General features: G+C 37.7%; 1 protein-coding gene across 3 annotated transcripts in view; it reads left to right on the plus strand.

Moving 5' to 3' along the window:
- The first annotated feature begins 513 nt into the window (after positions 1 to 513).
- The window catches only part of LOC108708176 (suppressor of tumorigenicity 7 protein homolog), an 84,623-nt gene continuing 65,704 nt past the window's right edge, over positions 514 to 19,432 (plus strand). Inside the window, exons 1-4 of one of the 3 annotated variants that reach the window (XM_018246605.2) lie at positions 514 to 883; positions 3,534 to 3,616; positions 16,127 to 16,289; positions 17,921 to 17,975. In XM_018246605.2, the coding sequence (XP_018102094.1) occupies positions 715 to 883; positions 3,534 to 3,616; positions 16,127 to 16,289; positions 17,921 to 17,975 (470 nt within the window). In that variant the 5' untranslated portion in view covers positions 514 to 714. Of the gene's footprint in view, positions 884 to 3,533; positions 3,617 to 16,126; positions 16,290 to 17,920; positions 17,976 to 19,432 lie in introns of those variants that run through there. The other 2 variants (XM_018246603.2, XM_018246606.2) reach the window with 2 other exon arrangements.

Consider the following 19,432-nt stretch of genomic DNA (forward strand, 5'->3'; position numbering starts at 1 on the left):
GACTTGCAAGAAGAGGGGAAAGTGCAAAATATTAGGGTACAGAGAATGAAAGGAGGAAAAAAGGCTCATTTAGGAGAGGAGTTAATTTAGGGTAAAAATAGTAGTTAGTCTTAGAGGTTAATTTTATGCCACAAAGCAATATGCTTCTGCACTTGCCTTGCCTGTCTGCATTTGCCAGTGCTGTATACTGATACAGGGGGCCCTGTCTTACCTTTTACTGGTATTTTGCTTCAGCAAGTGCAAGTAATACTATAAGTCTATCCACTGATCCCCTATCCATTTTACTTAGGGATTATATTGGCACATCTTGGCTTCATTGTGCTCATTATAAATTTTATATATAAAAGTATACTGGTCCATCTGGGTTGTGTTTCCATAAAATTTTTATGACATTTAGGGGTGTGGGCAGAAAGTGGGTGTAGTTTAAAAATTCTAATCTGTAACTCGCTAAAGACAAGCGGAGGGCGTGCCTATTTACCTCCTGAGGCTTTTTTTTTGGTGAGCCAATCGCATGCAGCGCTTCAGATTCAATAGGTTTACCGCGCCGAAATAGTAAAAGCCGCGTCTACCCTCAACTTTCTGCAACAGCTAGACGTATTTGTACCAGTGAAATGGCATACTACTGTAGTCACACCCACATACAATCCCCACCCATTTTCCATGAGGTTGGCCACGCCTTTAGGATTGGCTGTCTTGAAAAGATAAACAATTAAAATGGCAGACTCTGATAACTCCGGTTTTTCTAGTACAACGCTCTTGAGCCGATTGAGAGGTTGGGTATCTCGCTGCTGGGCATACGCTTGGGTATTCTTCATGGTAATCTCGCTGGTGACGCTTTATCACTTCCGAGTACCCCTTCGTCTTTACGAGAATTTGGCGTCCGGTGAGTACAGTACGGTGCGGTACTAGGCCGCGCTAATGGAGCTGTTGCATAGCAACGGGGACTTCCTGCGTCCTAGAATGTATGCGTTCCAGCTGGGCTCCAGCCCTGCTGCGTAGCAATACAAATTTATTTCTGTTTCATGTCGCCTTAGGTACCCCCAGTAACTATGTGTGGTTGGTTTATCTGTGCAAATCTGTAGTGTTTACTTTAGATAAAGTCTCTGGCAGATCTGTCATGTTGAAAACTGATCAGCCATGCTTGCAATTGCTGATTTACATAAGTCTGGTGGGTGCATTTGCAAGAACCTATAGTGTATTTAGCGACCCTTTTTATTAAAGGGGTTGTTCATTTATGAGTTAATTTTTAGTATGATGTAGAGAGGCATATTTTGAGATCATTTGCAGTTGATTTTCATTTTATTATTTGTGATTTTTGAGTTATTTTTCTTTTTATTCAGCAGCTCTCCATTTTGTAGTTTCAGCAATCTGGTTGCCATGGTCCAAATTACCCTATCAAGCATGCACTGATTTGAATAAGAGACCACATGAAATTGGAGATGGTCTTAATAGAAAGATGATTAATAAAAAGTAGCAATAACAATACGTTTGTAGCCTTATGGAGCATTTGTTTTTTAGATGGGATCAGTGACCGTGAACAGTGAAAGCAGCAAAAAAGTCTGAAGAATGCATATAATGAAAACCAATTCAAAAGTAGTTTATAATTGCCCATTCTATAACACACTAAAGGGTGAACCAGGTGAACTCACTTAGGTGAAGTGAACCACCCCTTGAACCGATTGGTCACTTGGGCTTGTGGGAAGAGGGCCATGCTGGCATTAAGATTGATGCCACATTGAAAAAAATTTACAGGCAGTCATGCCAATTATATCAAAAGCTGCCCACAATCCACCCACCATAGCACACATTAATCTGCAAGCTACACCCCCATCACGACCCAAACATTATATGTTTAGCGATCTTGGTGCCCAGGCTGACTTGGGCTCCTGACTGCAGTACCCCTGCATTCCCTGATGGCCCTGCATATTTGTAAACACAGGCATTGCAATTAGGGTTGGCAATAGGGTTGCCACCTGTTTACTTTTTACCCAAACAGTTTGTTTTTTCTTAGGGTTGTTCAGATCACAGCTGTTTATTTGGGTTTCAGCCTTGTGAAAGCCAAACAATAATCTGGCCCAAAACCACCTCTGATGTCATCACCCTGACCACACAAGGCACAAACACGACCATAAATGTCAGGACCACACCCCCATATGTATCTGCTCTGCCGCTGATGTGATCATCCTAACCTCTTGTTTATTTTTTTTTGCAAGAGATGGCAACCCTAGTTGGCACCTGTGCTATTGTTATTAAGGGAGAAAAAGCTAGCACCCCTAGAACTTTGGGTTGTATTATATGTTACATTTTATGGCTCATATGCTCACACACGCAAGGTATTGGCATACAGGATGCCTGGTCACTGACAATTATTTATTATCTGTTACTTTCCTGTAAATGGTTGCTAAAGGGGACCATACATGATAAGATCCGCTCATTTGGCAAGGTCGCCAAAAATAAGCGAATATTTCCTCGATATGCCCAATAACAGCAGGGCGATATTGGATTAATCTGAACGATCCTTGATCATAGGAAAATTCAAACCTGCCCGATCAATATCAGGCCGATTTTAGGCCTGATATCGATCAGGGCGACCGGTCGGCAGCCCCCACACACTGGCAGATAAGATGCTGAATCAGGCTAAAGGACCAGGCTAAAGGACCAATACACATCTTACCTGGAAGCTCTCTGTTCTAAAATTCTCCTCTGCTGTAGCAGTTCTCTGCTTTGCAATAGAGACATGCAAGGGCTAATTTGTGAGCGCAAGTGCAATGTGTAATTTCAGACACAAATAACCAGATGTTTTTACCCATAATGCAACATATCCCCCCTAATGTCAACCAAAATGGTTTACAGGGTAGCTAATTAGGTGCAACTTTTCAGAGTCAGGACTATGTCACTTCTAGTCCATGGCATTAAGCTTTTGCTTGGTGACACGTTTGCCGCAAGTCTGCAGTGCCTATTGTCACTACCTGCCCAGAATCAATAGGAACACTTGCACACAATTTAGCAAAAGAGGCAGAATGGGCACATTGATACTTAGCAAAAAGTATATTTGGACACAAGTACCTTTAACAAATGGTGTCAGTATGTGCATTTGCACCTATTTTGGCACAATCACATTTGCTTTTGTTGAAATCTGCACTTGTTTTTTACTTGGTAGACAGGGGAAAGATATTAGGGATGCAGGATTTGGCCAAAATTCTGCCTCTTTCAGCAGGATTCAGATTCTGACAAATCCAAGTGCCTGGCCTAACCAAATCCAAAAAATCACGTGACTTTTCATCACACAAACAGGGAAGTCAAAAAATGTTTAGCTGCCTGTGCATATCTCACATGAAAGGATAATTTTTTAACTGCAATCTGATGAATGAAAATACCAACCATATTGGCTTGAAATAGGTAGTGGTAGTTCAAAGCAGGGGCTTGGTTGTGTTTCAAAAATATAACCATAAAGTCAAATAAAGTTACCACGTTTGGCTGCTTTTTTTTTAAGTTCTGTTAGCTCTGCTAATAAAGCTTCTTTTTGTTTTTAGTGGTGGTCTTCATCAACACGTTGACTCCGAAGTTTTATGTTGCTTTGACCGGAACCTCATCTGTTATATCGGGACTGATACTTGTGAGTATTGAGTTAATTAAAGTAAAGTAAAAATTTATATTGCATTTACCTATTCTCCGCTAAAAAGGAATACTTTATTTAGGAATTCAGTGCCATTTTTATAAAATAAGCAATCTTCTGCAGCTCAATTCACTCTCTCTCTCTGGAAGCTGTCTTAGACGACTGGTGGAAGTTGTGTGAAGCACATCAGCGCTGCTCTGCATTCTGAACTACAGTAAAGCAGAGCGGGGCTGTTATTTATGTGTTTATTATTGAGGCTAACCTCTGTGAGCAACCCCTGCCCTGCAGAGCAGCTCTAATAGTTTCCCACTACTCTGGCTGCTGCCGTCTGTCAAAAAATTTCTACAGGCAACTTCCAGAGGTAGAAGAGACTAAAGTGAATTGATCTGCAGAAGATTGATTATTTTATAAAACTGGCACTGATTTCCCAAATGAAGTATATTGTAAAGGTGCTTCTTTTTCAGTGGAGAAGAGGTAAATTCATTATTGTTTGACTTTACATCCCCTTTAAATTCCATTTTTCATGTGCTATTTATTTGACTCATATATTAAGCAAAAAATACTTGTTAGATATTAATTGAATTGTTTATACAAATTCACATTCCACATCCCGCTATTTTTCTGTTTTACAGTATGTGCTAATGGGGTGGTGCTGCATTACATATGCACATATAATACTTATAATGTTAAAATACAGTCCTAGCGGCTCATGTAAAAAAAGGCCAAGGTTGTGGAAGGTTTTAAAGGCACATTGTGAATTTTAAATATATTTTTTTCTCCCCAACTCCTTTTTAGCCCTTCCTGGCTGTAAAAGATTTCTTTACATACGGTCATTTATCAACACTGAGCAAATTTGCCCATGGGCAGTTACCCATGGCAACCAATCAAATTGCTGCATTCATTCTACTTGCAGCTGGCTTTTAAAATCTACTTACTGATTTGTTGCTATAGGTAACTGCCCATGGGCAAATTTGCCCAGTGTTGAGAAATGAGCCCCACTGTGTTTTTAATGAGCTGGTATGCAAGCCTTTCAGGGTATAAGTTGTACACACACAGGCACTCCATAAGTCTCTCTATAAATACGGTGAAAATATTTGCCTAAAGCTTACACCTTTTTAAGGAAGAAAACACCCATGCAACTGTATTTTGATAAACATTTAAACATAAAGAAAACATACTGATTAATTTCACATGGTCAAAATTTGACAAACTGAAATTATGCAGATGCACACAGTGTTCCAGCCTGAGGCATTCAAATGTGACAGCTTTTTCATACAAATACCCAGATGCACTCATATGGAACGAGATTCTTACTCCCACTCACATACTGAAATGCTTTGTCATACATATATCACAGCTTTGCCATTCACAAATAGCAATTTAAATACACATCCATATGCTAGAACAAAGGAACTGACAAGTATACAACTTATACAACCTAAAACTGGCTGCCTTACTTGTTGATATGGCAATAAGTTAGTTTTATCGGTTGTAATATTATGGTTAAATACTGTATATCATGAATTACTTGCCTTCGTAGAGATGCCATATGCAGTTTAAAGCCTCATTTAAGGGCAGAAAAAGCCATGCACAGCAGCATGTTTCTACACTTTGCATCCTGTCCCATGGTTCCTTTGTTTCCTATGAAAATGTTTTTATATGAAGTAGTTATAGAGCTTTAAGTGTCTTGATTTCTATATAGTTACTTGTATTTAATAGTTGAACTATTAAAAGAATATTGGCATAAATACATTTACTGCTTAGCAATAGTATATATATCTTGAGGATGGCATAACATCAGTGTTACAAATGTATCAGTATTCCTTTAAAGCTTGTGAAAGAGTTTCCTAAGCATTTGACTCAAGACAGTGCCACTAAATACTAGGGATGCACCGATTCGGCTGAACCCCCGAATCCTTAGTTAAAGATTCGGCCTAATACCGAACCGAATCCTAATTAGGGGTGGGAAGGGGAAAACATTTTTTACTTCCTTGTTTTGTGACAAAAAGTGACACAATTTGCATATGCAATTTAGAATTCAGATTTGGTTCGGCCGGGCATAAGAAGGCCGAATCCCGAACCGAATCCTGGATTCGGTGCATCCCTACTAAATACTAAATATGTAAATATATTACTGAGAAAATCAGATAAAATAAATTGGTCTCTGAGCTACTACCATGTAATAGCCTCACACAGAAATGATAATTTTTTTTTTTAAACTTATTTTTATTGATTTTTTTTGCAATAGATAAGCATTAATATAAATTAACACTTAAATAAAAAAAAAAAGAAGCAAAAGGAAGAGAGAAAATTATGGGGGGGGGTGGACGAGAATCCAAAACAATTTATAAATCAGATTGCTCTGTCAACACACAGCATTTTTTTTAATAAAAAATAAATGAGGGCTGTTGGTATCAGGGTTGAGCACACACATCATCCATATGTCTATGAACACCCTCTCTGGAAAGCTTTATAGAACGGCAAAGCCTTGTTTACTAGTTCGTTCGAGGCCTCTAATGTTGGTATGTCTGGCCTGTTCTATTTTAAGATGATTCGTTTTTTTGCCTAATATAATAGAAGTTGAACTAGAGTTCTGCTTTCCACCGATTTCACAAAACTTGGTATTACGAGTACCATTACTTCTGGTATGAATGCAAAAATTTGTATCCAATAATCCACGAGTTTAGGGCAAGTCCAGACCATATGTATCCAGGTACCCGGGTGTCCACAGCCACGTGTACAAGTAATATCCCTGGTAACAGTTCCGGAGGTCATGTAGGTTCGATGCACATATTTTACCTGGATTAATTTATCCCTAGCTGATATTGTAGAGTGTAGTAAGTGTCTAAGAACTTTTGTCCATTTATCGAGATCAAGTTCTCCAATGTCATGGGCCCATTTTTGATAACAGCTGAGCAATTGCTTCTAACCCGTGGGCTTGCAGAGTCTGATATATAGTGGAAAGTGTTGCAATATATTTTTACTTTCCAATTGCAGATCTTTATTTGTCAGATTGTGCAGCTATGTAACATAGGTTGAAAAAAGACACACATCCATCAAGTTCAACCTTTTAACTCTATTTTAACCTGTCTAACTGCTAGTTGAGGTAATATATTTATATCTTTATAATAGGGATGCATTGATTCCACTATTTTGTATTCGGCCGAATACCATGCATATGCAAATTAGGGGTGGGAAGGGGAAAACATTTTTTACTTCCTTGTTTTGTGACAAAGTCATGAGATTTCCCTCCCCACTTCTAATTTGCATTAGGATTCAGGTTAGGCTGGGCAGAAGGATTTGGCCGAATCCGAATCCTGCTGAAAAAGGCCAAATCCAGAACCGAATCCTGGATTCGGTGCATCCCTACTTTTATAATTATATTCTGGCTTAATGTACAATAATACAGCTAAAAAAGACATGTTGACATAAAGGGGTTGTTCACCTTTCAAACACTTTTTTTTTTTTCCAGATCAGTTGTTTTCAGATAGTGCACCAGGAACAAAGGCTTTTTCAGTTTCTCTCTATAGTTTTTGACTTTTTTAATATTTAAATTTATAGTTATTTTCACATTCTTATGCCTCCCACGCATCAACACTGGCCCTGATGTGCAGAATCCTTGAGTTTCATTAAAGGGGTTATTTGAAAAGCAATGTACATCCGCATTTTGGTGATTCTAAAAGATCAATAGGGAAACATCTTCTACATCTCTTGACATTTTAGATCACAATCTTCCATAGCAAAACCTAGCTGCAGCTATAGGGTGTCTGACAAGTACATTTTTGAGTTTCTTGTGAAGTTTACCTACTATGAAAGATTTCTCCTGCTTTGCATCATTGAAAGACCCCAGTAACCACACATGGACAGAATACGTGAAAGGGCCATCTAGAAAGGAAAATGATTTTGCTCATGGTAATACAGGTATAGGATCTGTCATCCAGAAAGCTCAGAATTATGGGAAGGAAATCTCTGATTCCATTTTAATCAAATAATTCCATTTAAAAAAAATGATTTCTTTTTCTCTGTAATAGTAAAACAGTACATTTTACTTGATACAAACTAAGGAACTGTTAATCCCTGTTGGGTTTATTTAATGCTTAAATTATTTTTTAGTAGATTTAAAGTATGAAGTTCCAAATTACAGATCTTGATAATAGGTCCAATCTGTTATTTCAAAATATTTTTGCGATTAAAAAAACAATGTGTCTGCTTACATTCTCAGTACTGCTGGCTCTCCAAACTCACACATACATATACACGCACACTCACACACTTATTTCCTTTTAATCATACAAAAATAGTTTTTGGGTAGAGAACCCCTTTAATAATGTATGTAAATAGAGGCAAATTGGGAAGCATTCACAGTTGAATCATTTCATGATAGAGGCCTTAACTAACCATGTCTAAAACAAAAGCAATATAATTAGAATGTAGCACGTTTTATTAAATTATGCAAATAAATATATTTTTGGTGGAGTCATTTGTTTGGAAAACTGGGTCTTCTTTCAAAAGTTGCTACCCAAGTGATGCCTTAAAGTGGACCTGTCACCCAGACATAAATAATTTATATAGTGTAATTAAAATTAATTTTGCTTGACTAATGTGATAAATTAGGATTTGGAGTGTTTTTTTTGGGTGACGGGTCCCCTTTAATGTCATAGATTGTATCAGTTCAGCTGCAAATGCTTTTGCAAATTAGTTATCTTACTGGAAACCTGCCATATGCCAGGCATTCAAGGACTGTGCATGTTAAACAAGGCTCAAATTAATGGCGTCCTGACCTAAAGGATTACCACCTGGAATCTAGTCCAGGCTTTTTGTGGTAAAAATGTGCAGAATTCAGTGATTGGGGAAAAGGCTAATCAATATTTCTTTGTTGCACTGAAGTTAGGTAAATGATCTACATGGTGCTTCAAAACAAAACAAGATAGTTTTATGGCATTTTGGCTCAGATGCCTTTGTGGTGTTTTTTCATGTACTTCCCCTAGGTGGAGCCCTTTCTCTACAAATGTTAAGAAATACTGCTTTTTCAATAGTATCAAGAAGGAAACCTTTGAGAATTCATTGTTTGCCTTAACGAGTGAACAGTTGTTTAATAGGCTTGCAGTTATCAAAAGAGTAGGGTTTAGTGGTTTATAAATAACAGAGCCTATTCTATCTTATAGCAACCATACCCCCGAAATGAACACTTAAAGGACCAGTAACATCAAAAAAATTTTTTTAAAACTTTGTTAGTATACATTGAAAAATAAACACCAACACAAATTAAACTTTTAAATTGCAAGTCTTTATTAAAAAAAAAAAACTTACTGAAACTCCACTTCCGTTCTTCTTGAGAAAAGGCGAAGGGGCGACCATCCATTCTGCAGCAGTTGATTCCTCCTCCCTGGCTTTCTCTCCTGGCCGCTCTGCTCTGCCGGCAAGATGGGGCAGCTAAGTTATTTTTTAATAAAGACTTGCAATTTAAAAGTTTAATTTGTGTTGGTGTTTATTTTTCGATGTATACTAACGAATTTTTTATAAAAAATTTCTGATGTTACTGGTCCTTTAAGCAATAGATCAGGGGTGTCCAACCTGCGGCCGAGGATGGATATGAATGCAGCCCAGCTTGAACTTCCACCAATCAAGCAAACGTCATGTTGCAATGTCACGCACAAAGAGCGTATGTATGCGGTCGCTAATTGTGTGCTTTAAATTTTACATGGGGTGTGTGACTTCCTAGAGCAGGACAAGCAGTTAACAAGCGTTTGGTTACTTACAAAGGCAGGTAAGCATTCTTCAGTGGCATCGCCCGCTATGCTAGGGATATATGCAGCGCCTACATTTGTGAGCAAGTTTTTTCAAGAATGAACACAGTCAGAGTAAAATTAGAACCGAATTATCTGATGAGCACCTTGAGAATTCACTGAGAATTGCAACTACTTCCATTCAACCAGATATAGATACATTATTTTCTCAAAACAAAATGTCAAAAATCCCACTAGGTTTATGATACCTTCTTTTTCAATAAAATAAATCAAAAGTTAGTGTTTGTGTGTATTTCGAGTGTGGCCCCAAAACATTTTTCTTCTTCCAATGTGGCCCAGGGAAGCCAAAAGGTTGGACACCCATGCATTAGATAGTTTACATCATATTAAGTGGCATATTAAAGAATGTTACCAAACTGGTCTATATATTTAAGTAAATCTTGCCCTTTTACATCTCTTGTCTTGAACCACCAATTCGTGATGGTCTGTGTGCTGCCTCAGAGATCCCCTGACCAGAAATACTACAACTGTAACAGGAACAGGCACAACTCTGTCTGTTAATTGGCTCATGTGACCTAACAAGTATGGTTGGTTTGGTATGTTTGTTTGCACAGTGAATCGTACGATCCCAGGGGGCGGCCCTTAATTTTTAAAATGGCAATTTTCTATTTAGGATTACCCCTAGGATTACTATTACTAAAGTAGAGTAGAACCCCCATTTTACATCCCCTTATTTTAAGTTTATTTTAACTTGGTTCTTCCAAAGTAACCTAGCATTTTGCTTACTTATTTATTATATTATTTTCCGTTATCTGGAATCCCATTATGCAGAAAGCTCAGAATTATGGGATGACCGTCTCCCATAGTCTCCATTTTATTCAAATAATACAAATTTTTAAAAATGATTACATTTTTCTCTGTAATACTAAATCAGTACTTTGTACTTCATGCAAATTAAGATATAATTAATCCTTATTAGAAGCAAAACCAACCTATTGGGTTTAGTCAATAGTTAAATGTTTTTCTAGTAGAGTAGTAGAATATAGTTAGTTAGGCAAAGATGTAATGTATAACTGCTGTAGTGACTGGATGTCTAACATAATAGCCAGAACACGACTTCCTGCTTTTCAGCTCTCATGGTTTACACTGACTGCTTACCCTGGTTACCAGGCAGTAACCAATCAGAGACTTGAGGGGGGGGGGGCACATGGGTTATATCTGTTGCTTTTGTTTTGAATCTGAACTGAATGCTGACAATCAATTGCAAACTCACTTAACAGATATGTACCATGTGGCCCTCCTTCAAGTCGCTGACTAGCTCAGAGTTATAGAGCTGAAAAGCAGGAAGTAGTGTTCTGGCTATTATGTTAGACATCCAGCCACTCCAGCCTTTATACATTACATTTTTGCTTAACTAACTATATTAGAAACATTTTTTATTTTGCACAGCCTATCTTTTTACACAGTTTTTATTTTCACGCTGAATTGTTCCTTTAAGGCAGTGATCCCAACCAGTAGCTCGTGAGCAACAGGTTGCTCTCCAACCCCTTGGATTTTGCTTCCAGTGGCCTCAAAGCAGGAGCTTATTTTTGAATTCCAGGCTTGGAGGCAAGTCTTGGCTGCATAAAAATCAGGTGTGCTGCCAAACGGAGCCTCAATGTAGGTTGGCAATCCACATAGGGGCTACTAAATGGCCAATCACAACACTTATTTGGCACCCCAGGAACATTTTTCATGCTAGTGTTGCTCCCCAACTCCTTTTAATTCTGAATGTTGCTCACGGGTTCTAAAGGTTGGGGATCCCTGCTTTAAGTTATGAAGATCCAAATTACAGTTAGCTGGAAAACCCAAGGTTTCGAGCATTCTGATTAACAGGTCCCATACCTATGTGTGCATATATTATGAATACACCTAATCCAGGATTCGGTTCGGGATTCGTCCAGGATTTGGCCTTTTTCAGCAGGATTTGGATTCGACTGAATCCTTCTGCCCGGCCGAACCGAATCTGAATTTAGGGGCGGGAGGGAAACTGGGTAACTTTTTGTCACAAAACAAGGATGTAAAAATGTTTTCCCCTTCCCACCCCTAATTTGCATATGCAAATTAGGATTCCGATTTGGTTCGGTATTCACACAAATATTTCCCAAATGATTCCGGAGTTCAAGTTTGGGAACCCCTCTCAGCCTGCATAATAATTTACTTCACTTTCAACAAAAAAGATAGTGGTATGTCTTTCATTTCCCAGGAACATCTGAGTACTGGGGTGTTTTCTGAACAAAGATTTTTAGTGAAGCAGTATTCAGTTGTATGAAATTAAATCAAATGTGAAACTTGCTGTGCAAAAATTTGGGCACCCTTGTAATTTTGCTTATTTGAATGCATGTAACTGCTCAGTACTGATTACTGGCAACACCACATTGGTTGGCTTAGCTCGTTAAGTCTTGCACTTCATAGTCAGGTGTGTCCAATCATGAGAAAAGGTATTTAAGGTGGCCAATTGCAAGTTGTGCCTCTGTTTGACTCTCTTCTGAAGAGTGACAGTATGGGATCCTCAAAGCAACACTTAAAAGATCTGAAAACAAAGTTTGTACAGTATCATGGTTTAGGCTAAGGCTACAAAAAGCTATATCAGAGGTTTAAACTGTCAGCTTCCACTGTAAGGAATGTAATCAGTAAATGAAAGGCCACAGGTACAGTTGCTGTAAAACCCAGGTCTGGCAGGCCAAGAAAAATACAAAAGCGTCATATGCGGAGGATTGTGAGAATGGTTACAGACAACCTAAAGATCACCTCCAAAGACCTGCAAGAACATCTTGCCGCAGATGGTGTATCTGTACATCGTTCTACAATTCATCCCATATTGCACAAAGAACATCTATATGGCAGGCTGATGAGAAATAAGCCCTTTCTGCCCTCACACCACAAACAGAGTCACTTGTTGTATGCTAAAGCTCTTTTAGACAAGCCACAGTCATTTTGTAACAAAGTGCTTTGGACTGATGAGACAAATTTAGTTATTTGGTAATAACAAAAAGAAGAAGAACACCGCATTCCAAGAATAACACTTGCTACCTACTGTCAAATTTGGTGGAGGTTCCATCATGCTGTGGGGCTGTGTGGTTAGTTCAGGCCCTTGTTAAAGTCGAGGGTCGGATGAATTCAACCCAATATCCACAAATTCTTCAGGATTATGTTCAAGCATCAATCGCAAAGTTGAAGTTACCCCGGGGTTGGGTATTCCAACAAGACAATGACCCTAAACACACTTGTAAATCTACAAAGGCATTTATGCAGAGGGAGAAGTACAATATTCTGGAATGGCCGTCACAATCCCCGACTTGAATATCATCGAAAATCTATGGGGTGATTTGAAGCAGGCTGTCCATGCTCAGCAGCCATCAAATTTAAATGAACTGGAGAGATTTTGTATGGACGAATGGTCAAAAATACCACCATCCAGAATCAAGACACTCTTTAAAGCCTATAGGAGGCATCTAGAGGCTTACATTTGCAAAAGGAGGCTCCACTAAGTATTGATGCAATATCTCTGGTGCCTAAATGTATGCACCTGTCTAATTTTGTTATGATGCATATTGCATGTTTTCTGTTAATCCAATAGATTTTGTCACTGCTGAAATACTACTGTTTCCATAAGGCATGTTACATATTAAAAGGAAGTTGCTACTTTGAAAGCTTAGCCAATGTTAAACAAAATTCCAAAGAAGTAAGAGGGGTTCCAATGCGTTTACATATTACTGTATATATGTATTTATATGAGAGTTGCTCATTGGCCGTATAAACACTGAACAGCCAGAGTGCTACTCTCCTTGTCCATTGGTTTTATCCACAGGGAACAAGGAACACTTCACAGACTTTGATACTATTGGCATGTTTACTAAAGGGGTGAAAGTTTAAATTTTGAGTATTATCACCAAAAATTTCACCACGGACCACTTACTAAAATATGAATACAACAAGTTGTGGTGAATTACCTTCACATTACCTTCACAACACTCTCTTCTCATTGGTGATTATTCACATCTTTTCTCCAAGCAAAATATCCGATTTACTAAGAGCACAAGCATGAATTTTTGCCACAAGACATTTTTCCACGTTCAGTCTTGTGAACTGCCATTACAAAGATAGAGCAGCCACTTTTGCATGTGAATATATATGTCACCTTCTCCTCTAATCTCCGACAAATTATGCATTGTAAAAAATACACTAAAAACTTTTCTTTACTACAATTCTATAGGCAAAATACACAAAATTTACACTAGGAGAACATTTGGCACATTTCTCTCACAAAAACCTATTTACTATTTTTAAGTTATGGGGGCGGCCATTCATACTGGAAAAAGGACAAAAGGCACAGGTTACATAGCAGATAACATATAAACACCATTGTATTGGACCGAGCTTATCTGTTATGTGCAATGCAACCTGTGCCTTTTTTCCAGCTTGAATGGCCGCCCCCATTGCTACACAGCAGCTTAATTATATAAACTAAAGTATTCTTTCTGCAGTAAATACACAGGATTTACCAGTGCATGCTAATAGTATTTTTTTATATTAACTACTTTAAACCCCTTTCATTTTGTGTTGCAGCCTTTCTTTTCATATACTAATGTATTTTCCATGTTGATTGAAAGAAGTTAGAGATACTGAAACCAGAAATTAAACCATTTTTATCTATCATAGTATTGGCTTTGTTTGGTACTTTTTTCCATAAATTATTTGCTCAAAGTTTTTACATTACCCATCTGACTCCTTGTGCTCGCCTATGAAGGGACTGCCATATTTGTGCAGCAGAAGTTAGCATTAGAAACTTTAACTGACTGGTTGGCAAAACAGTCAGGTTTAGGAACTTCAAATAACAATTACTTACAAAAACAACCCTCTCCGCAAAAAACGATCAACATGACCTATAGTTACCTTTTTAATGTACGTTCATATTTTAAAAAGTTGTTTTTTAGCGTCACTATCACTTTACGTACACCACATACAAGGCATTTGATCACTGCAAAGCTCAAAAATAGAAACCATATACTTTGGTAACTCTAAAACTAAATCAAAGTTAAACTACATAAACCAAAAACAAATAGAAAACAGCAGCTGGGAAATTGACAAAATGTATAGCCCCATGTCCAATTTCAAAATTGAATATAAAAAAAAATCAGTTTATTCTTTTGAGAAATGGATTTCAGTGCAGAATTCTGCTGGAGCAGCACTTATGACTGATTCATTTTGAAATAAATGTTTTTTCCCATGACAGTATCCCTTTAAAGAAGCTCTTAAATCTGATTTGATTATTTTCAGTGCTTGTACTTACAGGAGTCTGTACAATTTTGGAGACTCCCACTACAAAATTGCTCCAGACTCCATAGCTCTGATTCTATACATGCATGTGCATGTATTAGTATATGTGCACACACAGGGTGAGTGCATAAGAAGTAAATTTTCTCAGAATTTTTTTACTGCTCGTACACTTGTGGTAATCTTGCGCCAGTTGTAAAATATTACATCACCTTGAAGTTTCATGAGTGGCAATAGCTCTCAGCCAGCACCTTGTGCCTTTATATCAGGCCAGGTTGGCAATCTGCAGATTCTGGAAAATGCCAAATGGGCTGCTGTAAGATGGCATAGGCAGTCACTATGCAGTGGGCCCATTGGTGGCTGTTTTGGCCTCTGTGTACTTTGGAATCTTGGTGTGGACCTATTTCTATAGTCACAGAACCCCTTTGTAATTTCAAGTATCCATGTGTTTTATTCCATACATACAAAAGATTTCACATATTATTCCACTTTGCTATGACCACAAATGTATCTTTAATAATAGCAAGTTAAAGTAACCTTTGTTTTGTACTGTATGTTTTCTGAGCAGTTGTCCTTAAATCCTTTCCATGCCTGCACAATTTTGACAAATGCCATGTTGGCAGGGAAGTTGTGATCATGAATTGAGACTAGTGGAATTCCATAACGGTGGCACACAAGGGGGACCAGAAAAATTGGTGCTAGTTTCAGGAAAATGTAAAAGCATGGAAAAAATTATGCATTATTGTTGGTGGGAAAAAATGGTGAAAAACGCATATAACTTTTCTGGCATTGTGGCTAGGACAGAGTTGTGTACATTGTTAGCACTTTTCGTTTGCCTCAAAACAATGCCATTTAATATAAAGTAATATAGTTTGAGGGGAAAAAAAGTTTTTTTTGCTTTTTCTAAAAAATGTATCATTTTTATTTTTGCTTAGATGAGTCAATTTACTGCAATTGTCTTGACTAATTCTGTTTTCTTTCTGAAAAAGGTTAGTTTTGCCTTCTTTTTTACATCAGGAATTATAGATTTACAATCTGGATGACTGTCAGAGGTTCATTTACTAACATTTCTGTTCAATTAAATCATTTAGTATGTGTCAGTCTACTTATAGGTTAAAAACAGAATGCTTTATTATTATTTGTGCTGTGTATTAGTAAACTATAGAGGGTGCAGACTCTGCAACCTGCAGGCAGGACTGGGGGAGTTGAGGCCCCAGAATAGGGCAAAGATGCGGAGTCACTGGCGATCCAAGATTAGCATGAAATCAGGGTGTAGCTGGGGGGGGGGGCAGGCTCACTTTGTTACACTATTAGGTTTGACTAAGATGAAGACACTAATTATAAGAACATGTTTAGTTATATTCATGCATCTTGAATATTTTCACAAAATCATTAAATTAATCATTAAATCCTAAACACTAAATGTTTCTGTGTTCTCTCCATTCAGGTTTTTGAATGGTGCTATTTTAAGAAGTACGGCACATCTTTCATTGAACAGGTTTCTGTGAACCATTTACGTCCACTGATGGGAGGGAATGAACCTACATCATCCTCAGTGGGTTTCTTCCCTAGCATTGGAGAAAATGAGCCAAGCAGGCAGCCCTTATCAGGTGATTATCAGTAGCCTATTCATTCCCATTTGAATACAGAACAGATACTGCTTGTGAATGGAACATTTAATTACACCATCACTGTCATGTGGGATTATTGAACACACTAATAAATCTTACCAGTTCTAAACTAAAAAAATCCAAAAAAGGAGAAGTCCCACAGTTCTGTTTCCATTGTTCAACTCTAAGCATCACGAGTGTGTAGTAAAGAGCAGTGATTCATTTTGTTACTTACAAAACGCCAGTGATTTTTTTAAAAAATCCTTGTATCCTGCCAACAATTTGTAAGAGCTGATTAATGTCACAGGAACATATTAAGCAAGCCGTACGGTCTAGTTCCATGTTTTTCTTTTATATTCATTCTGCTGTTTGAAACATTGTTTTTACTAGAATATTATAGATGTAAATGAAGCACAGAGACCTTAAAGCCTTAAAGTTAAACTATGCTCTATTTATTAAAAAAAATTTAACAAAAAGCTTTCACTTTATTCTACAAATGTGCCAATTCCAGCTGCATTCAGTTGGGCTTTGACTGAATCCCTGTGCTTTTTTGCAGTATTTGGCTTAATTTTTATTGATCTGCTGAGTGACCACCATTCGCTGATACCTCTGCCCAATGCAGGGTTGCACATGGGAAGCCACCTAGTTTGCCTTATACTTTCAGTCAGAAACTCCATTACTCAGATTGCTAACCAGGAGCAGACACTGAAAGATTCAACTGAATCTCAAAATTATTTATTTGGTGCATCCTCCTGTATTATATAATGATGCACAGGAACCATTAATAAAAAGTAAAATATAGTAGGTGCTTAATGATGGTGCCTTTTTTACGGTTTAATGAAATATGTATTTTAGAATATAAATATAACGTGCCCCCCTGTGATAAATATGAACATAGAAATCACTTTGAAGTTTCATAACCTATATAAAACCACTAAGCCTTTGGCCTTGTGACTTTAATATGCTCACGTTTTTGCATAATTTCCAGCATAAATATTCAGTAAAACCATATTGGCTAACATGTGAAGGGCTGGTGGGGAAACATTTGCGGCTGAAACTTGCCCAATGTTTCTTTACAAGTAAACTTTGTGCTACTTAAGAAAGTAGGCACGCCGTTTGTTTTCCTGGTCGGAAGGAAGTGAGATGTTTTGTCTCCTGCAGTAGCCAGGATTTATCATTGGTGATAAAATGTCCCGTGTGTCTTTGTGAGTTATTTGTAAAAGCTATAAAGGTGCCATTGTTTTGGCCACTAATTTAGATCCACTGCTGTATCCTGCCTTAAAGATTTATTTTTTTTATTGCTCCTTATATCTGGGAGTCCACCCCTGAATCCCTTTTTAGAGAATGCTCTCTCAAACTCTTCAAAACTAAACATGTCTTCCTGGTATAACACATAATTTAGTCTTGGCACTTATAAGGCAATGCTTCAACCACTGCACTTGTTACCCTTCTTAAGTTACCCATCCACTTAGATTGGAAGCTCTGTGCAGCAGCTCCTCCTCCCTTACCATTCATACCATTAATGATAGACATTGATAAGCTAATACAGTGTTTGAATATGGCTTGTATAATTGCAGTGAACATGCTAATCATTTACTTTTGCATTAGTAGCTTTTTATTTCCTCTTACAGATTGTAAAGTGTGGAGAAATCCATTAAATCTCTTCAGAGGAGCAGAATACAATAGGTAATTATGTTTAAAGGGGAACTGTGACATTCCACAGCACTGAACAATTAATGGTGGTGGCACACAGGGAGATTTAGTACCCTGAGATTAATCTTCGCTACTGCGGAAGACTAATCTCCCTGAAATGTGAATCGCCGGCAGGATGGCATAAGAGTTGCTTCGGTTTTCCGAAGTTTCCTTGTGAGGCAACTTTGGAAAACCAAAGCGAAGCTTATGGTGGGAATGCATTTTGGGGACATAAGTCGCCCGCAGTAGCCAATCTTTATTGCAGCCAAATAAATCTCCCCATCTGCCACCACCCTAAAGGTGTGTATACATTGAACATACAGATTACAAGCAAAAAAGTTGATAACAGATACAGAAAGTAAAGAGGGCCTTGCCCAAAAGAGCTTACACTCTGTAGGAGAAGGGGTATAAGACATAAATGTAGGGAACTAATCTGCGGCATCTTGTTAATTCAGTTGTGTCAGTAGCATACTGTCTACCTGTGAAATGGCCCACTTTGTTGGTAAACTTTTAATTAAAAAAGCACTTGAGGGCCAGTCCCTAGTGTTTTGCCATGTGCTTGCTGAACTGGGTATAGCCCTGTATGCCCTTGCCCTATATGGCCTGTAAAGCTCAGACAATTCAATCCGTCAATAAACTTCATGATAGATGTGTTTATATGGCCCAGCATCAACAAAAAAAAATAGACAAAGCTGTTCATGTCAATTATTATATTCAAAATCAGTGATCAGTTATTAAATAGATTGCAGTTGCATGATAGCATTTGTTAACCTTTTAGCAATTGACTTTGTACATTGAATGTTATTCCATGTGTTCTCATGTATCCTGACCTAAGCTAACCTAGAATAACCTTTTGAAAATTATTATAGGATACTTTGCCTGGTTGAGTGGAGTCAGAATAAACAAGAAGCTAGAGGTTTGGTGTAGGCATAAACATTTAAAATTGGGAACCCTGTGGGAAATAAAATAAAGGCTGGTTAGTCTTTTTTTAAAATTCACTGCATGATCTAAAATTTTAAATGAGGCAATATGTTGTGGATCTTCATTGTTTGGTCATGTGTCATTTCCCGAACGAGGAGATTCTGCGAAATACTCTAAAACTTTTGATTTTTGTTTAATTTTATTGGCTTCAATAATCTTTGTCCTGGCAGTAGTTTGTTAGCCAGATGTGTTTTGGACCAGTTTTGTGAACGCCTTTTGACGTTCTTTTTATGCATTATGCCCTTTGGTAATGCATAAACCGGAGCATACGTTAGTTTTTACAAATAATGGTTCCTAATGAATGTAACTTTTTAATCCTGATTAATTAAGTGCCTTTTTGTCTTTACAGCTGTTAATCAGTAAGTATGTGTGTTTCTTCCCCTTAAAAAAATACATTCCTTGGTAGAAGTGAGCAAGTAGCTGTAATCTTAGTGTTTAATGCCAGGTGCAGAGTTAACATTTCAACAAGT

The sequence above is a fragment of the Xenopus laevis genome, chromosome 2L, assembly GCF_017654675.1.
Source record: "Xenopus laevis strain J_2021 chromosome 2L, Xenopus_laevis_v10.1, whole genome shotgun sequence".
Classification (NCBI taxonomy): Eukaryota; Metazoa; Chordata; class Amphibia; order Anura; family Pipidae; genus Xenopus; species Xenopus laevis.